The sequence below is a fragment of the Tenrec ecaudatus genome, chromosome 8, assembly GCF_050624435.1.
Source record: "Tenrec ecaudatus isolate mTenEca1 chromosome 8, mTenEca1.hap1, whole genome shotgun sequence".
Lineage (NCBI taxonomy): Eukaryota > Metazoa > Chordata > Mammalia > Afrosoricida > Tenrecidae > Tenrec > Tenrec ecaudatus.
The window spans coordinates 99,352,602-99,370,868 of NC_134537.1; the positions used below are offsets into that span (position 1 = coordinate 99,352,602).

The 18,267-nt window shown below is 39.9% G+C and overlaps 1 protein-coding gene across 1 annotated transcript; it reads right to left on the bottom strand.

Annotated features, from left to right (window-relative positions):
* Positions 1 to 97: 97 nt before the first annotated feature.
* LOC142455489 (disintegrin and metalloproteinase domain-containing protein 5-like) lies at positions 98 to 17,141 on the bottom strand. Its single transcript, XM_075557222.1, has 8 exons — positions 17,031 to 17,141; positions 15,640 to 15,695; positions 13,580 to 13,661; positions 13,095 to 13,171; positions 12,191 to 12,365; positions 11,709 to 11,774; positions 458 to 529; positions 98 to 268 (listed from the first exon to the last, which is right to left on the bottom strand). The coding sequence occupies exons 1-8, from the start codon at positions 17,139 to 17,141 to the stop codon at positions 98 to 100; spliced, it is 810 nt and encodes a 269-aa protein (XP_075413337.1).
* Positions 17,142 to 18,267: the final 1,126 nt, after the last annotated feature.

Genomic DNA, 18,267 nt, shown 5'->3' on the forward strand with positions numbered 1-18,267 from the left:
ATATAACGCATGTTAAATAAATGAGTATTTTAACTGATTGCATATTACATAATTTAGGGCTATTCTTCTATTGCTATTCAAATACAGAATATTACACTTACGAAAACAAGAATGTACTATGGTGGGGTTGAAGATCAAAATATTTGCGTTCCCATTCTAACAACCTATGTAATACATGATCAGGATGCCCAGTAGTAGGAATTTGATTTTTATTTGACCAAATTTCTATGGAAGATATTATAACAGTCAGTTTCAACTGGGTTAGCATCTAAGAAAAAAAGATAAATGAAAAATTTTAAGTAAATAGGAATATTATATTAAACTTTTGCAGAATATATATAAGAGCATTCAATTTGGTATATGGAAACTTTCAGAACACAAAAATTCTATATACATAATCTCATATTAATTCTATTTTATAAAATATATAAACAAAAAGTATTTTTCCAAAACTTACTGCATTAACAAGGCCAATTATCAGAATAACCTTCTGTGTCACAACCTTTATGTCAGAGCCCATATAATCAAACTGAAAAAGATAAATTGTTTTTTAAAAATTAATATGTCATTAATATTGTATCATGCATTTTTACTTATATAATACCCTATATTCTAGCATAACCATAAGAATATATATCATTTCAGTAAATAATTAATGAATTTGATAAATAAATATTGGTGAATTAATAATAAAATATTTAATAGCATGATTTTATTTTAAACAATGTTTAATTCGCTCAATTACTGGTATGATTCATAAAAATGAAATCATACACTTAAAATATTTTATTTTAAAATATAACATATTTTTCAAGAGTATAAATACAATCCCAAATTAAAAATAATTTTCCTGCAAAGGGGAAAATCCTCAATGATAGGCTCTCTGGAAGAGTGATCCTAAGAACTGTATGTAGAACTATTTGATATTATAGTATAACACATGTTCTAATTTCTTTTATCTAAAACATTTTCAAGACAAAATTCAATATTAATGATAATATAAGTTATGCAATGGTGATATCAGGCAAGTACGTTTTGTTCCTGATAATTCAATGGACAGCTTTAAATGTTTCATCACTAAGCAGGTTTATTTTAAGATTACTAGATCATGTTGAAGAATACCTATTTATTGAAACTTTTGTAAAAACTGGTATTGATCCCAACCCCTTTACAACTTCCTATTGGTCAGACACTGTTTCAAAGCAACCACACAAATCACTGTATTTTCCAGTTTGAAGATGTTTGTAAATAAGAAAATTCACTGGGAAATTCTATATGACATCATAAATTTCTGTAAAAGTACAGGAAGAGAAAATAACAATATAATTTTTTCCTAAACCATTTTATTAGGATGGGGGCTTCAGCTGAGTGTGAAACAGTGCCTGGTCATTCTAAACATTCCCATTCCATCCTTTTTGCTCACAAGTTCCCCCTACCTCCCACATTTCCTTCCACATTCCAAAAGCCTTTCCTGTGTCAGAGACCCCCTGAACCCCCTTCATTCAAACTTGTCAATCAAGAGAATACAAGGAACTTTCCCAGCCCCAGTCACAATTTCCCACCCTCAAGGGTAAATTTCTCCTTGACTCCCTTTAATCTTCCTATCCTTAAAGTAGACTGGCAGCTGCACTTCCCAATAGAGCCTGTTACTTGATACCTGTGGTTTGGCTCAGTTCTTATTCTATCTAATGGTGCTGAAACTCAGGAGGGAGCAGCACCTGGGCTGTAATGATACCCTCTTGGGTAGATTGCCCTCTGGGGATTCCCTCCCTTACCTGCCAGTGAAGGTATCTGATAGGAACCTTCTCTGTTTGCCATTAGAGACCCTGTAACTACACAGGCTGATTCTGGGTGTTTGCATATTTGGACTTTCCTTTCTTGGGTTCTCCACCCATCTCTACATTAGTTCATAAAGGTAGGTCTCTCTTGAAAGTCCTTCCACCAAGTCAGAGAAACTTAAGCCCTGGGTAATGGGTCACACTCAGGGGGGCACACCTTCCTGTACTGCCAACCACTCCTACTCCATTTTATGGGATCCAGAGTCTAAGAGACTTTATGAGGATGCTCCCAGAGTCTGTTAAACTTCTCAGGAGCTCAATTTTTAGTCACCCTCCAACTATAGGAAGTAGCCAATCTAAGCCGCCCCCAAATTTACCTGTGGTGAATTATTCGCTAATGTAAAATATCTGGGACTGAACTCAGTCATTAAACCGAAATGTCTAACTTTTTTTGTAATCAGGTCTGCCCTCAATACAAATTAGATAGTGACTCAAACCAGCCACAATATGGCAGTCTTGATTTAAAAGTCCTCCTGAAGCTCAATACGTTTGTCAGCTTCATGGTAAATCCCTAGAAGTTTCCTATGTGCCGGTCTTTTTCTTAGTTCTCACCCCTATCTGTGTCAGAATTTCTCCACCAAATTGCTGGCTCAGGAAATACCCTCTCCCCTGAACAATTTTTCTTTGACACTCTCAAGCTTATTCTGCCGTCCAAACAGCACATGCCGCCCCTCCCCTTCCTTCTCCTCCTCCGTCTGCTCCAGCTTTCTCTCCTCCTTATAAACCTCCACCAATCTCATCCTTAAACCCGCTGACTTCTGCCTCCTTCGACTCGCCATCTTCTGAACCGCCATTTACCACTCCTCCTTCCTCTGTGTCCCCATCTTCCCTCCCACCGCTGCTGTCTTCAGTGCAGTCTCCTCCCTCCCCTCTGCTGCCCCTGTCTCCACCCCACACCCATCGCACTCAGCTCTTCCCAGTTCAAAGACCTCTTCCATATATCTGAAAGTTCACTTCCAGACCCTGCCCCACTTCTCCCTGCCCATGAGGTGGCAGGTACTGAGGGACACATTAAAGTACATATTCCTTTTTCTCTTTCTGACTTATCAGTCCTCAAAAAAACATCTGGAATTTTTCCCTCCAATTTGGACAATTATATTACTGTTCAAATATCTCACTCAGTCTCATGGCTGTACCTGGAAAAATATTTATATTATTCTTACAACTAGTTTACCACCCCGAACCAAGACAGGGAGAGAGTCTAGCTAGTGGCCCAGCAGGGAGGTGAGGAAATTGATGCAGAGGACCGGAATAAACCGGTGGGCTCTGACACAGATCCGCGACAAGACCCTAACTGGAATTATCAACTCGGTCATGGGGACCACACTCTCTGAGATGGAAGGATTGTGTACCTCATTGAGGCCTTAGGAAAAAACAGCCAATAAAGTAGCCAATTATGAGAAAATTAGAGAAATCCCAAAGAAACGCCTGCCCAGCTTTTCTCTCCCCTCTCAGTGGCTTTTCCTAAGTTCACCAGGGTTGATCCCTCAGCACCAGGGAGCCGACTTTACTCCATTCTCACTTCCTCTCTCATTCAGCTCGCAGCATTAAAAGAAAACTTAAAACAGCTTGAGAATGGTCCTCAAACTCAACAATGAGACCCCCCTCAATGCAGCCTTTAAGGTTTTCAATAATAGAAAGGAACAGGAAAAATTAGAAAGAGGCATAGCTAAATATCAAATGCTGGCTAACACCCTTCAGGGCAGCATGAATCCAGACCCATAAACACCGGGCCACAAATGGGTAAGCCACCTGGACGCTGCTTCAGATGTTCCCAGATGGGACAATGAGCACGTGAATGCTACACTCCTTGTCCTCCACAGAAGCTTACCCACACTGCATACAAGGGGGACACTGGGGACACTGGGGAGTTGATTGCCCTTTTCTCCAGAGACCAGGAAGGATAGTCTCTTCCAAAACTCCTCCAGAGCAACCAGCTCAAGACACCTCATTGTCAGGCCTTCTAGGATCAGTGATTGAGGATTGACAGTGCCCACAGAGATCACCCATCATGAGCCCAGGGTAACAATCATTGTCTCAGGTCAGCCTATTTCTTTTCCTTTAGCCATGGGGACCACTTATTCAACACCGCCTGAACATTCAGGACAAACTTCTTTAGTGCCCACCACCATGGTGGGAGTCTCAGCTATAGTCTCACAACCCCTCATTACATGGCCACTCGCAGGTAGCCTTTATAAGGTACAATGCTCACACCAGTTTGGTCATCCCCAAATGTCCTGTCCCTCTACTGGGCACAGACATTCTTACTCAATTAAAAACAGTAGTAACTTTTCATTTACCGGGGGCCTCCTGGGCCCCAAACTTGTTGCTTCTCTTACAAGCCACACCAGATAATCATCCTGCCTCCATCCCGCACCCCCGCACACACACACCAAAAAACTCCAGTGTTCTGACACACTCTACCAATTCCCTTCCCTTCCCACCTGCTGTGATTCATCCACACATTCAGGATGTCACTCCACCCTCTCTTGATTTGGATCATCAACCTGTTTAAATCAGATTAAAGACCCCTGAGATTTTTCCTAATGTTCCTGAATATCCTATAGCTCTCTGACACTTAAAGCACCTTCACCTCACAGATTCAAAACTCCTTAATGCAGGTGAGGTCACAGAAATAACGAGGGCATCTAATACAGATCTTCTGGCCAAAGGTAATTTTGGAGCTCTCTTTAATGTTAAAGAGAGCAACTGCCGCCAAGACCCATAGACATGGGGCCCATCGTGTGACAGCGGGGTCTATTAGTTTAAATAGATAAGCTGCAGGAGCAAAGGAGAGTCCGATTTCCTGACCTGGGACTCCCATGGCCATGCCATGCATTTCAGTCACATATAGAGTGAATGGGGGGGGGATTAGATAAGGGAGAGAAGGAGCAGGAGCCGAGAGCAGGGCAGATTGAAATGTTTTGTATGTGTTTTCAATAAATATCATTGGGTCTAGAAATTCAGTGAGATCCCCATGTGCAGCTTCATGGAGGGGTTCAGCTAACATGCTAAAATTGGGAAACCCCAGCAGGACATAGCCCACAAAGCCTAAAAAGGGGAGTATTTCAGCTTTTGCAGAGGGAGTTGGAAGTTGAACAAGAAGCTGCTTTCTGTCTAATTAAATCTCCCTCTCTCGGGTTTTGTGAGTTGGACTCCCAGGTAGATGACAGAGGGAGAGAAAGTTGGACCTTGGTAGGGGACACTAGGTACCCTCTAACTGCTAGGAAGCTTCCAAGTACATTGGTGTGATACTGTGAGTCGGGAAGGGAGGAGCTACATAGTAGGTCATCCATATGCTGGAGGAAAAAACTGAGGGAAATGTTTAAAGACAAGAGGTTGGTTGCTAGGGGTTGATTGAATAAATGAGAGCTGTTTATGAACTCCTGAGGCAAGACTACCCAACACATGTGAGAATGTAGGGTGTCAGGGTCCGTCCAGGTAAAGACAAAAATGCCTTGAGACCTTTTATTGAAAGAGATAGTACAGGAAGCATACTTTAAACCTGAAGCTGTGTAATGACTAGTATTGGTAGGGGTAGTGGAGAGCAGAGTGTAAGGGTTGGGAACAATGGATGGATAGACCTTGACCAAGTTGATAGCTGCTATCGGGTTTGATAACTGGCAGAATGGGTGCGTTGTTGTAGGGAGAGTGGGTGGGCTTTAACATTAAAGAGTTATTAAATGATGAGTTTAAGGTCCTTTAAATGTCAGAGAGCTACAGGCATCATCTTTCAGTGATCAAACCTTTCCCTCCCAAATCTCCATTGTCTTCTTCTACTTCATCTAATATGGAAAATAATCTATCCACCAGTTCCCACTCCTCCCAGGTATTAGGACCAATAAAGCTTAATTTATCTCACAGGCTCTATCAAATTCCCGAGGAGACAGATGCCCCCACCTCTGCAGTGCCAACTTCAGGCCTTCCTTGAATGAGTGGTTCTACCCTCCAGAGAGTGCCCCGAAGCCATCTTGCTGTGGATTGAAGACTTCTGATTATAGGTTACCTTTATGATATTTTCCTGTGAGGAAATTGAATTTTTCATTCATTTTAGTCTGCTGCCCAGCCCTCTGTCTCTTCTACCATGACATATCTCACTATGCCAGCTAATCCGGTGGGCCACTGTTCTTGTCTCAGGAGACCCCTTTGGCATCATCTGTCTCACTGGGGGCCTTCTGAGTGTGTTCCTTTTGGAGCAGATGCCAGAGATGTCCATGTATAGGTATATATTGGGTATAGACTCTGAGGCGCTCTCTCATGGTTACATTAGTGGGTGGATGACAGATACCCCTCTGCCCTCGTGACTCTTATAAACCCTCCTGAATGCCCAGGACAATGTGATCCTTTATATGATCTTTCCCAAAGAATGTGTAAAATCTGTGACATTATATAGGTGCTGGGATGAACGTAGCGAAGTTTGGACAGGCAGAATTACCGAATTTGGGGCAGACAGGAAACCAGCTGAGTGTCCCCCATGTTTCTTCAGTATACCTGTTGAGACTGACACAAGAGGGAGCCTTTAAACCAATGGTTCTCAACCTGTGGGTCGTGACCCCTTTGGGGGCTGAAAAATTGCTTTCACTGGGGTCACCTAAGATCATCAGAAAACACGTATTTCCAATGGTCTTAGGAACTGAGACACCGCTCCTCTATTTGTCTCCAGGGGGTCTACCCACATGCAAATAAGCCCACATACAAGTACCCGGTGTGAAGACTGTTACCCATGCTATACCAAGTTCAAGACAAAATCTCATTTATGTAATTAGTAATAAATATTTCACAATGTACAATTACACATTGTTTTATGATTGATCACTATGCTTTAATTATGTTCAATTTGCAACAATGAAAATATACACTGCATATCAGATAGTTAAATGACGATTCATAACAGTAGCAAAATTACAGTTATGAAGTAGCAACAAAAATAATTTTATGGTTGGGGTTACCTCAACATGAGGAACTGTATTAAAGGGTTGTGGCATTAGGAAGGTTGAGAACCACTGCTTTAAACAAATGAGCCAGACTGGCATTGAAGGAATCAGGTAGCTTATGAAACCCGGGCTCCATACAAACCAATAGACCTAGCCAGACCCAGGACAATAGCACAAACTGACTCCCAGGCATCAATTTCATCGCTCCTTAGTACCATTCACCAACTTCTTAGCCATACAATGCACACCACACAGTGTTGGTTATGCCTCTCTCTCTCTGACAGAGAAGTTATCTAGCATCTCCAATTCCATCTTCACGGGTAATGTCCAATATAACCAAGACAATTAAGGTTTCCCCCCACCATCGGACCAGTGGCCACTGAAGTACTTTTTAGTTCCAATAAAGGGTGCTGTCTGCCTCCTGGCCCCTGACAGGTTACAGTCCATAAGCAGTTGCTCTACTGATTCCTGTAGTCAAATTCTCTTTAGTCAAAAAAAATGAGGCTCAATATGCCTCACTTAGAATGTTTTTCCAATGTGACATATTGTCTACACATGCCTACGGATGGACTGGACAGGACTATGCATCCCAATTTTTATTGCTCCAGATATAACTTCCTAGATGAATGAGACATGGACTACACCATACAGAATACAAATCTGAGTCCGGTAGATTATGCAAGCAAAAAGTTACAGCCCCTATAGTCATTGGAACTAGCATCTTTGCAGCTCTGGAAACTGGAGTGGGAGGAAATGAAATTGTTACACATTTTTACTAAACAATCAAAAGACGTTAGTGTTGACAAGGAGGAAATAGGTGATGCTCTTTTAATATTACAAGCTCAAATTAATCCCCTAGTGTGTGTGGTTCTACAAAATAGGTGCATCCTGGATTTGCTCACTGCAGGGAAAGGGGAACCTGTACTAGTTTAGGAGAAAAGTGTTACCATCAGGCGTAGGTACCCAAAGGGTAAGACAACTAAAAAACAAATCCAACACCTGCTAATTAAAGGAGTTTGAGGATGTGGGATCTGCAAGGGAAATTATTTTTGACTCTTGGGAATCTTGGGCCCCCTGACTTCTGTCACTCCTGGTACCTCTTAGTTTACTATGTGTCATTCTGTTCTCCGGGCCTTGTCTGCTTCACTCTTTTCAAAATGTTTGCGGGGACAAAGGTGTGCCTTCACCCATCAAACCTGTGCAGAGAGGTATACAGCTGGGTTCTAACCCCTACAGCGCTCACTGGACCATGCCTAGACAGAACAACTGTAAACCTCTCGCCACTCCTGTTCAGCAGGACATAGTTACAGAAGATGAGAACTTAGGCCCCATTCCCAGTACCAAATGGCAGGAATGATGGGTCCAGCTGAGTGGGAAACAGTACCTGGATATTCCAAATGTTTCCATTCCACGCATTTTGCTCACAACCTATCTCCACCCTGCCCCAACAGCCTCCCCCTCCCCACATAACTTCCCATGTGATCCCAAAGCCCCTCATACTTGTCAGAGGCCATGTCACCTCCCTTTACTCAAACTTGCCAATGCCAAGGGATACACAGCCCCAGATGCAAGTTCCCACCCCCTAGGGTCTATTTGTCTGTGATTCCATCGTCTCTGGGCTACTCTCTTCCTCTCCTCAGCTAGCCTGGCAGCTGTGCTCCCCAGTAAAGTCTATTCCTTGATATCTGAGGATCGGCTCAATTCTCCTTCCATCACAGGACGTTGCTGATTTATACTCAGGAAGCTATTTTATCCTTTCAACTGGTGGATGAAGCAGGAAGGCGAAACAAGAATATGGAAGATCACAGGTCAATGAGTGCAGGCTCGCATGGATTCAAGGTGCTCAGGAACATGGCGTGCTGCTGACAGCTCCCCGGGGTGGCAGTCCACATGGACCTCTCGTCATGCCCATGAAGCCAGATGCAAAACCCAAGCAAGGAGCAAGGTGAGGAGGAACAAAATAAAGAGGAGTCCTCAGTTTCTCTCCTATTAAAATGTCATAGCCCTTAGGAGGTGTCAAAAGGCCTGACTGAGAGGCTGCACTCCACACCTACTCTCATGCCTCACAGGGACCATCGAGTGGATATGAAATCCAAACATCACAAAAGGTACCTACAAAAGGAGTCTAGTGAACCCTGTACTTATTGCTGAACTACTGCAAGTTTTACATGACAAGTCATATGAGAAGCTATTTTCAATATGCACAGCTAAAAAGAGAGATTGAATAAGGATATATAAATCCTCTCTAACAATACAAGGAAGTTTATACAAAAGTGGGCAAAAAGTTTCAACATCTTTTCAAGAGCTCTTGTGGCACAGGGTCTCTGCATGGGTCAGCTGTCCTATGCACAATAGAAGAAAACACTGCCTGGAGCAGCAACATGCTCACACTTGTTCAGTTTGGGCCCAGCTTTCTGGGTATGCACCAAAAGAACAGAAAGAGAACCTAGAGTGTAGGAAAGAATTTGGTAATGGCTGAAATTATAAAAAGTTTCAACACCTTAACAATGAATAGACAAATAATCAAATTTTACAAATCAGAAGAGGGCACGAACACACACTTGCCTCAAGAAAGCATTCATATAATTAACAAATATGTAAGAAAATGCTCGAGAACATTAGTCATTGTTGTTAGGTACTAAACAGCTGGTTCTAATTCATAGTGAGCCTCTGTACAACAAGACAAGAGAAAAATCCTGTAAAATCCTGCTCCATTTTAAAATTGTTGTTTTGTTTGTGCCCAACATTGTGGCCACTGTGTTAACTGATCTCATCTAGGGTTTTACTCATTTCATTGACTCTCTGCTAAGCATGATGCCTCTGTCCAGGGACTAATCCCTTAGGATAAAATGTCCAAAAGAAGTTGGGATGAATTCTGGCCATGCTGGCTACTCAGGGGTATTCTGGCAGCACTTCCTCCAAGAGAGATTTCTTTCTTAGCCATTGTTGACAGGTGCCCTCGAGTTTAACTCACAGTCATCCTCTTAGATTTGAGCCTGTCTTTGCAGCCATTAGAGAGACCAAAACAATGAGATTTCATCTCACTCCATTGTAGTAGAAAAGTTCCCAAGCAGAGAAACAACAAATACTGGTGGTGCATGGAGACCGTAACGCATTACTGGTGGAGTTGTAATACGGTAGGGGAAAAAGTTTATTTTGCATATTTCCATTCAGCTTTATCTTATATTCTTAACTGTAGTGATTCATATCTCTTCATTTAATGTAATTATTTATATATTTGTGTTAAAATATTTTATCCTCACTTAAGTTTTTAATTTACTCTACATTTATGGTATTTATGCAACCTCCTGTCAATTTGAGACTTGAGAGTGAAGGGGTGGAGTTCAGCCTGTCAATCAGGTCGCAGTTTGATGACCTCATTTGGAGGAACTAAGGAGATAAATAGCTCGCAGGAGGCAGGACACATCCTCACTCCCTGGGAGATATTGTTGTTGACAAACCACATGGAGAGAGGCTGATGGAGCCAGAACCCTGGAGCTGAGGAGTCACATGGAGACCCATGCCAGCACTGAGATGCTTACACCGATACTGGACCCACAAGGCTTTCCACCCACTGGCCTGTGATCTTCCTGCATTTGGCATCATTGCATGTGTTGCATGAGTCTGAAGAAGAATGTATAGACTGGTAATGGACAGATGGGCTAATATAGGATTTAGGGACTTGACCTGGACTGGGCTGGGATATTTTCTCAATATTCAATTGCTCTTGTATATAAAGCTCTTTCTCATACACATATGCGTGTTTATGAATTTGTTTCTCTAATCTACTAGGAATAACCATATGTGTAGTATACATTTTTCCCTCTTTAGTTGTCTTCTTTTTGTTGGCTAATCTTAAAATTCTTTCTGTATTCTGTTTTGTATTTTTAGGGTATGTTGACTTTGTTATTTTAAAAAGAGCCCCAACTTAGTTAGAGCCCCTTCTTAGTCAGACCTGGGCTTCATTTTTTAGAGCTAAAACACTCCATTACTAACTTAAAAATGTAGCATCTCCTTAGGAAAAAGTTCTGTTGATCTGCTCCCATAAAAATTGTAACCCAGAACCCTGAGTGCTTAAAAGTTTCTAGATTGCAAATATATTGTATTTTATTTTTGATGACTCTTATTCAAGGTGGCTTTTTTCCCTTATGGACTTTGAATCGCTATAACTGGGAATCTTTGGGAATCCTGAATTATTTAAAGGTACCCTGGTTGAAGGTGCATTCTTCCAGCAAGAAATATTATTTGCTTTGATCAGAACCTTTTTATCAACTTGGGACAAATGTAGCTTGGCTTAGAACCTCCTAACTCCGTGGAATCCCCACACCCCCAATGAAAATAACAAAAATACCGTGCTGTAGAGCAGATTCCGACTCACAGCATAACTGCTCCCTAGGCTTTCCAAGGGTGGACATCTTTAGAGAATTAGACTTCTTGCCTCACTCCCACAGAGACCTGCTCAATGGGTTCAACCAGCCATTTTTCAGTTAGCAGTCCTACATTTAACCATCTTAGCCACCAGGAATCAGCCTAAAACATACATTGTATAATTTTAATGACTACATACATGCAAGAAGTTAATTTCATTTATGAATTCTCAAAATGAACATTTTGTTCATTTGATTTTCCTTTGTTTAATTTACTTGAAAGTGAGAACAAAAGAGAAATTAACATTTTTCCCTTTGATTGAAAGAAGTGGGATATTTGTTTTCTAATTTACCTTTTTTAGTGAGATTGATAATTAAATCCACTTTACAAAAATTATCAGATACAATGCATACAAGTTACTTAAAATTTTTGAAGTTGCATTAATTAATTATCAATTCAAATTATAAAGTAAATGTTTAGCTAAATGGTTGAAAATTTCCATTATATATTTAAAATAAAGTTACAAATATTAAAGCATTTAAAAATAACTGCATAAAATAGGACAAACCAGATCTTTATCCACAATAATGTGCATTTCCAGATATCGCTGCCATAACTTGGAAACTCCGGTGCTCTGGAAAAACACAACATGAATCCTGAGACTTTCCGAAAAAAATATGCTTTCTATTAGAATTATATTCAGAGATAAGCAGAGAAAGACATTCCTACTAATTATTTACTAAGCTGTTTTCAAATGTAAAATATAAGTTCTAACTGGAGCTATTTAAATGATGCTAGTTTAAAAAGTGCCCTTCTTGGTAGGGATTTTCAAAAAGACCTCTCTTGCTATGTAATATTTAATCAAATGGAAAATCTAAGAAATAACTTAAATTTACTTTATAGCCATTTAAGAATTCAGCCAGGGCACTTAGCAAATATAATTTTAGTATGAAAAGGTTACCAATTAAATTTTGCTCTAATTTTTCATTACAGAAAATTATATTTTATAATGTGTAATGTGGTTAAGCTAAAATAAGAGTCAGTACTTACTTTTGAACTTTTCTTGACTTGATACTGTGAATCAATAGACCAAGAATAAATGTCACTGTCTCCTAATAGAGGAATATTAATATCATTTTTTTCTTCATAGATCTTATGCACAAATCCTGATAAGGCCTCCAAAGGTTCAATTCCATATGAGATGTTTGTAAACTGCAATATTCCTCTGAAGGTTAAAATAATCAAAACAAAATTCAAGTTATTCTACCATGATTCTTTACTCTAGGACTATAGTGAGAAAGTGTGTCTGACGCTGTTGATTTCATTTCATTGTCAGAGGTGCTTTCATCTTCATCTGGTTACTTCTTCTCTCTACCTTTTGAAGTTATATCCCGGAACTGGATTCTACACCAACAGATGTCTTTGGTACCAGACCTCACAGATATTTTATGAGCAATACCTTCCTTGCCTTAAAGAAAGCAGGTTCCTGGAGTGGCGCTGTGTATTTAAAACTAGTGTGGATTTTCTGTGAAACACCTTAGGTCCATTTATTCTCTCACTTAATCATGTGGCCCTAAAAGACTGAGTGAAGAGTCTCGGTCAATCAGACTCACGCAATCAGCACATGCTAACCACCCAACAAGATGAAGACATCAGACAAAAGTGCAAAGAGTTTAGGAAAATTAAAGCAGTATAGAGAGATCAATCGACCCACCCTAAACACTAGACTGTGAAAAACTCAAAGCAGGAAATTCTGCCCATATCAACAAACAGCCTTCCACCAGGAACATCGGTTACCAACAAGACTCAGCCTATTTTATGGGTAATTCCAGTTCAGACTGTTATTGAATTGAAATAACAAAGATGACTATGAAATCAGAAAACATATGGAGGATGAACTCAGAGTAGAAGGGACTGATCTCGGTAAACTGAGTATCCTTAAGGAGGCTACAACCTGAGTCCTGAACAAGTGCTGAGTGTCACCATGGAATTTGGAAATCCTGCAGCATATCCCTGATAATTGCAATCCATCTAAAAAACAACAGAAAAGGGTGGGGAAAGAGTTACTTATCTTTTAAATGAACTTTCCCAAATATACCATATATATATATATATATATATATATATATATATATATATATATATATATATTAAGTTAGCTACCTCAGCACTTTAACGTAGTTAGCAATCATCTCACGAATTTGTGCAAGGTAAAAGAAATACTAGTCTAATTTATTCAAAGTGGAAATTCAGTTTTCCATCTACATCCCTTGTTTACACTTTGAGAGTTTAGACCTGGTGACCATGAAGCAAAATATTTTAGGCGAACCAGTGGATGTATAAAATAATAGTAATGCAAATATAAAGTATTCACCTCTGTTTTTAAAAATCCCCAATAAAAATATGTAAGAAAAACAAAAATTAAAACTTAAATCCTACCTGAACACTTAAAGGTTTAGAACGTAATAGAGTGTTCTCTTTGTCATAGGAAGAAACAACAGCACCAGATGATAAAAATGATCTAGGCAAAAGCAAAAATAAATACTGAAACAGACATAGGAATTTAATTTCATAATATAACATTTATTTTTACAGAGGAATGAAAATGATGCTAATCAACTTGGTATATCCTCTCCATTATCCAGATAACTCTCTGCCGCTTACAAAACGTGCTGAAAGGGATGTTTTAACTAGACTAATATATAACACAATGCTGTACCTAGCATTACAACTTATATCTTTCTGGTTTTCCCGGCTTTCGGCCAAGATTGATGTTTCCCACACCGTGCTGGGCAACTGCATTTGTAACTAATGCCGGCAATGCAGTTTGGACTTCTTTCATCCATCTGAGCAATCAACGATACTCCTTTGCACATCCTAGTCTAAACCATGAATTTCTAGCGGCTTCCTATAGATATATTGCCACAGCCATCTTATTACAGTATCTTCATCAAAATATTACTTGCATGAGATATTAATGACATTGTTTGATAAAATTCTGCTGTCCGTTGGGCCACCTTTCTTTGAAATAGACACAAATATTGATCTCTTCCAGTCACTTGGCCATGTAGTTGTTTTCCAGATTTCTTGGCATAGATGAAAGCTTCAATTACTAATTCCATCACAGAAGGCATTTTGAATGAATGGTAAAAAAACAAATTCACAGCCATCGAGTTGATACTCTCATAGTGACTCCCTGTGGGTTTCCGAGATTACAAGTGCTTATGAGAGCAGAAAGCCACATCTTTCTCCCGCAAAGCAGCTCGTGGTACGAAACTGCCAACCTTGTGGATCACAGCCCCACACAAACACTACACTACCAGAGGTACCAGTAACTGGGCACTAATATCCCAAGAGGTTTGGGTGCCAAGTTGGTGGGATGGAGCTCGTTTCTTTAAACTCACGCAGTTACACGGGAGCGGTTAAACTCATGCAGTTACACAGAAGTTATACAGGTGGATGGAGCTCGTTTCTTCATATACAGCAGTTACATGCTCTGTATAGCAGCACCCACCAACTTCTCACCAACTGCCGAGGCAGAAACGCAGGGACTTCACCTTTCACCGTTGCCCCTCATCTTCCTCACTGATGTTTCCTAAACCCTGCTGTGCAGCCTAGTTTTAAACTAATGCCTTCAATGCAACTGAACTTCTTTCATGAATATCATAGGCTCTCAATCATAGGCTGCATCTTGCAATCTTTGGATGTCAACCACTTCTTTCTGGTGCAGTGACTCTATATTCCTTCCATCTTCTCTTTTGATGTTCTCTGCATCATTCTATACTGCGCCTATAGAATCCTTCACTATGGGAATTTGAGGCTTAAATTTTCTTTAGTTCTCTCAGCTTGAATAGGCCACGGATGCTCTGCATTGTCGCTTTCTGGTTTTATTATAAAACTTTACTTTGTCTTCTTGAGTTGATCTTTGGAATTTCCTGTTCACCTGTTCTACTTACCATGGCATTATAGATCTTCCTTAACCTGACTCCTCTTGGCTACTTTTCTAGAATCTTTTACTTTGATGCTCCAGAAGAGGTACTCTTTATAATTCACATAGGTTTTTTTGCCCACCAAAGAACCCAATCTATTTCATACCTGCTGGTTTTGCTCTTGCTTTTCTTTCTAAACAGATTGTCCAACTTCCCTACCCTTCTTAATATAACTTGTTATTGTGCCTAGAGATTTTCTTTATCTATTAACTTCTTTCTCCAAAGCCTTGTAACTTCCCAGAATCTCATGAATACCATTATTATAATACCACATTTTAGCAAACTCCTATATAGTAAACTTATATTTATGTGTCTCCGTGTATTCTCTTATATTATAAATTCTTTCAACTACATACCTATGTTTTAATGTCTTATTCTCTTTTGTACCCCTATGATTTGGACTACTACTAGATATAAAATAGATTTCAGTAGTGATGAATTAAAAATCATACATTTTTCATAAAAATCAAGAAACCAAATAATTAATTTTTGAAATAACAAAATACTTACTGCTTTTTGAGATAGATTAAATGCTTCTTTCCTTCTATTGTAATGATATAAGCCACCTAAAACATGACCATTCACAAAAATTTCAATAGTAACACTTTAGAATGAGAAATGTAAATTAAAACTTTAACTCTAAGTTGTGCTTAACTAGAATGGCTAATTAATCATATACAAGCATTATATATGTACCCTGAGTCATATTCAGGGTACTGAATATTATATGAGACTACTATTCTAAGAAATCCAAGATAATGTTTTCACACTAAAGGAAATATTTTTTGATGTTTACTAGGAGTGGAAATAGGAGGTAAGGATGGGAGTCATGGGCTAGAGAGTAGACAAGTATTAATTTGGGGGAGGGTAACTCAATATTCAATAAGAGGGAGGGTAACATAAAGCTATCGAAGAAGGGGAAGACCCTAGAGATTTTTGAGAGTCAAAATCACAGTTTTTCATGAAAAGACCGAGTGTGCCTTTGGAGCGCTCCAACCAGGGGATCTTCTGAAAGATCCTACCACCACACCACGGAGACTTGACCCCGGAGCTACTTTCTATAGCAATACCTCTACAGAAAGCACGTGAAAGCTGGACATTCAATAAAGAAGATCAAAGAATTGACGCATTTGAATTCTGGTGCTGGAGATGAATAGTGAAGCCACCTTGGACTACTAAGAGGACAGACGGGTCTGTCTTGGGAGAAGTACTGTCAGAATGTTCCTTAGAGGCACGGATGGCAAGACTTCATCTTTCATACTTTGGAGGTATTGTCAGGAGAGGCCAGTCCCTAGGAAAGCCCATCATGTTTGTTAAAGTAGAGAAGCAGCAGTGTAGAAGAAAGCCTTCAATTAGGTGGACTGACACAGTGGCTGAAAAAATAGGCTCAAACACAGGAATATTTGTGAGGCTTGTGCAGGACCAGGCAGTGTTTCCTTGTGGTGTGCATCGGGTTACTGTGGGTCAGAACGGACTGGATAGGATCTGACAACAACGATCAGAATCTTTGCAACTCCCATCAAGTGACTGAATGAGATTAGGCAAATGTAATATATTTCCTCTATTCCTGATGGGTCCCAGTAAGGGAAGTTATAAAAGATTAGTATTATCTCAGAAGTAAAATAAAGCAAACCTGGGGTGGTGCATGTCCTTTGGGTCGCACAATCCCTGCTCATTGGATTTTTGGATCCATGGACAGGAATTTGTGACACCAGAGAAATGGCTGAGGAGTGGCATAGGACTGGCATCAACAGAACCATGACCCAGAGCAAAGGACAGAGCAGTGGGCTACATGGCCTACGTAGTGAGTAAGGTGAGTCCTTTTATTTAGGGTCTCAAATACAGAATATGCTGCCACTTGCAAAACTGGGGGATTTAGGTTTGCTGACCCAGCTGAGTACCTCCAGAGTTTGAGGCACAAGCAGGAGAGGCACGACTTTTACACCTTTATTTGCAGCACTAAAAACACTTTGTAACCTTGACCTTGTAGGGCAGAGTCCAAGAGGCCCCATGACTGAGAGGTCATGGACCACAGAGAGACATACCGAGGTCTTAAATAGGAGAAGGTTGCCCTGACTAAAGAACTATGTCTCGAGGATTTCTGATCTGGAATTGTAGCCTGTTAGCTGCCCTTATAAAGCTCACAATCATGAATATTGTCTCTGTGACCATGGTATTGAATTATCCAAGCCACCTGAGAAGCGAATAGTTTTGTGGCAAGGTTGTAATAGAGAAGGAACGGTGAAAGGTAGAGACATGTCTGTTTAATCTCAGCCTTGGGAATTGCCCCTGGGCTTTCACTTCTAATCTAGTTCCCCTTTGTGGAGTCAGAAGAGGTCAAATACTACTTCCTCACATTTTACATAACTCAAGAGAAACTTTTACACAATTCCACATAGTGACAAAGACAAGGATTCTCACACAATGCCAACTGTGATTAGAGAATTACAACTATATCCCTCTGGGGAAATAAATGTGATAGATGTGCAGTATAGAACAGCAAATGGATGTTAAACTTATGAAGCAGATGTGCTATATCAATAAAGATAAATGCATACAGAGCACCAAAGACAGTTCTTAGAAACTTATATTGAGCTAAAAACAAAGAGAAACCTCATTAAAAATAGAGCATAATGCCATCACACAAAGTGAAACATATTCAAAGTACCAGAAATATAAATATTTCTATAGGTTTTCTAGTGCAGCCTAACAAAACATTACAAATCTACATGCTTAAAACAGCATACATTTATTATCTTGTACTTTCTGGAGATCCAGAGTCTAAGCAAAGTTTCATTAAACCTTCTGCTTTGGGTTCCAAACGATGGAAAAAATGGTGTAGTGTGGGGCTGTGATCTCCTCTGGAATGTAGGTTCAAATTGTTGACCTTGAGGCTTTCACCCTGCTGCACAAACCACTATCTTACAAGGGCTCCTTAGAAATGTAATCTGGAGAATTCTTAGTGCTTTGGCCATCTGGTGTAGAGGCACTCTTAACAGCCTCTCTCTGTATTTCAAAGTGTGCATCCTCTTACTTTACTTTCTTTTTTGTACTCCCATTTCCATTTTTCCTCACTTCGCTACCACACACAAAGACATTCATATGATTATACTAGGTGATTTTTTGAATTGGTGGATA

What these genes read in the sequence shown, in the direction of transcription:
- LOC142455489 (XM_075557222.1), bottom strand. Translation starts at nt 17,141, where the DNA reads ATGGGGCCTCTTGGACTCTGCCCTACAAGGTCAAGGTTACAAAGTGTT. An exon ending in CTAAACCTTTAAGTGTTCAG is followed by an intron (nt 13,172 to 13,579) that starts GTAGGATTTAAG and finishes GTTGTTTTTTAG; the next exon opens with ATGGATTGCAATTATCAGGG. An exon ending in AAGTCAAGAAAAGTTCAAAA is followed by an intron (nt 11,775 to 12,190) that starts GTAAGTACTGAC and finishes GTGTTTTTCCAG; the next exon opens with AGCACCGGAGTTTCCAAGTT.